At 57.1% G+C, this 972-nt stretch overlaps 1 protein-coding gene across 1 annotated transcript; it reads left to right on the forward strand.

Annotated features, from left to right (window-relative positions):
• Positions 1–98: 98 nt before the first annotated feature.
• On the forward strand, positions 99–956 carry Pmar_PMAR026176 (Facilitator of iron transport 1 precursor, putative; the record flags this gene model as incomplete). The annotated part of the gene is made up of 1 exon (XM_002781371.1): positions 99–956. A coding segment is annotated over one exon (858 nt), but the record flags the coding sequence as incomplete, so codon positions are not given.
• Positions 957–972: the final 16 nt, after the last annotated feature.

The following is a 972-nucleotide window of genomic DNA, read 5'->3' on the forward strand; positions in this document are numbered from 1 at the left end:
TGAGGTCACTGAGGCCGCTACAAGCGAAGAAGGTACGACAGCAGCTCCCGGAGCGACGAGTACGACTGGTTCTGAAGCTACTGTCGATGCCACAGTAGCGGCCAGTACAGCTGCGGTGACCGATGAGGTGGCTGTCACTACTGCACCTCCTGTGACTGGCGAAGTGACCATCAGCACGGCAGCTGGGGAAGCTCCCGGTAGAGACAAGGATGACTCTGATGCTACCACCAAGGTCGCTACGGAGGCTGCAACTGTCACCACTACGATCGGTGCTCCTGTTGAGCCTACTACTACTATAACGTCCCCTTTCCCGGTCAGCACAGCTGCTGTGACCGATGAGGTGGCTGTCACTACTGCACCTCCTGTGACTGGCGAGGTCACCATCACCACGGCAGCTGGGGAGGCTCCCGGTAGAGACAAGGATGACTCTGATGCTACCACCCAGGTCGCTACGGAGGTTGCGACTGTCACGACTACGATCGGTGCTCCTGTTGAGCCTACTACTACTACTATAACGTCCTCTTTCCCGGTCAGTACAGCTGCTGTGACCGATGAGGTGGCTGTCACTACTGCACCTCCTGTGACTGGCGAAGTGACCATCAGCACGGCAGCTGGGGAAGCTCCCGGTAGAGACAAGGATGACTCTGATGCTACCACCAAGGTCGCTACGGAGGCTGCAACTGTCACGACTACTATCGGTGCTCCTGTTGAGCCTACTACTATCACGTCCCCTTTCCTGGTCAGCACAGCTGCTGTGACTGATGAGACTGTTGATACTACTGCAGCCCCTATGACTGGCGGGGTCACCATCACCACGGCAGCTGGGGAAGTTCCGGGAAGAGACAAGGATGATGCTGATGCTACCACCCCGATCGCTACTGAGACTGCGACAGTCGCTACTACGATCAGTGCTTCTGTTGAGCCTACTACTATTATGACGTCCCCTCAACCGGTCAGTACGCCCGCTGTGAC

Source organism: Perkinsus marinus (genome assembly GCF_000006405.1).
Source record: "Perkinsus marinus ATCC 50983 genomic scaffold scf_1104296942650, whole genome shotgun sequence".
In the NCBI taxonomy this organism is placed as follows: Eukaryota; Perkinsozoa; order Perkinsida; family Perkinsidae; genus Perkinsus; species Perkinsus marinus.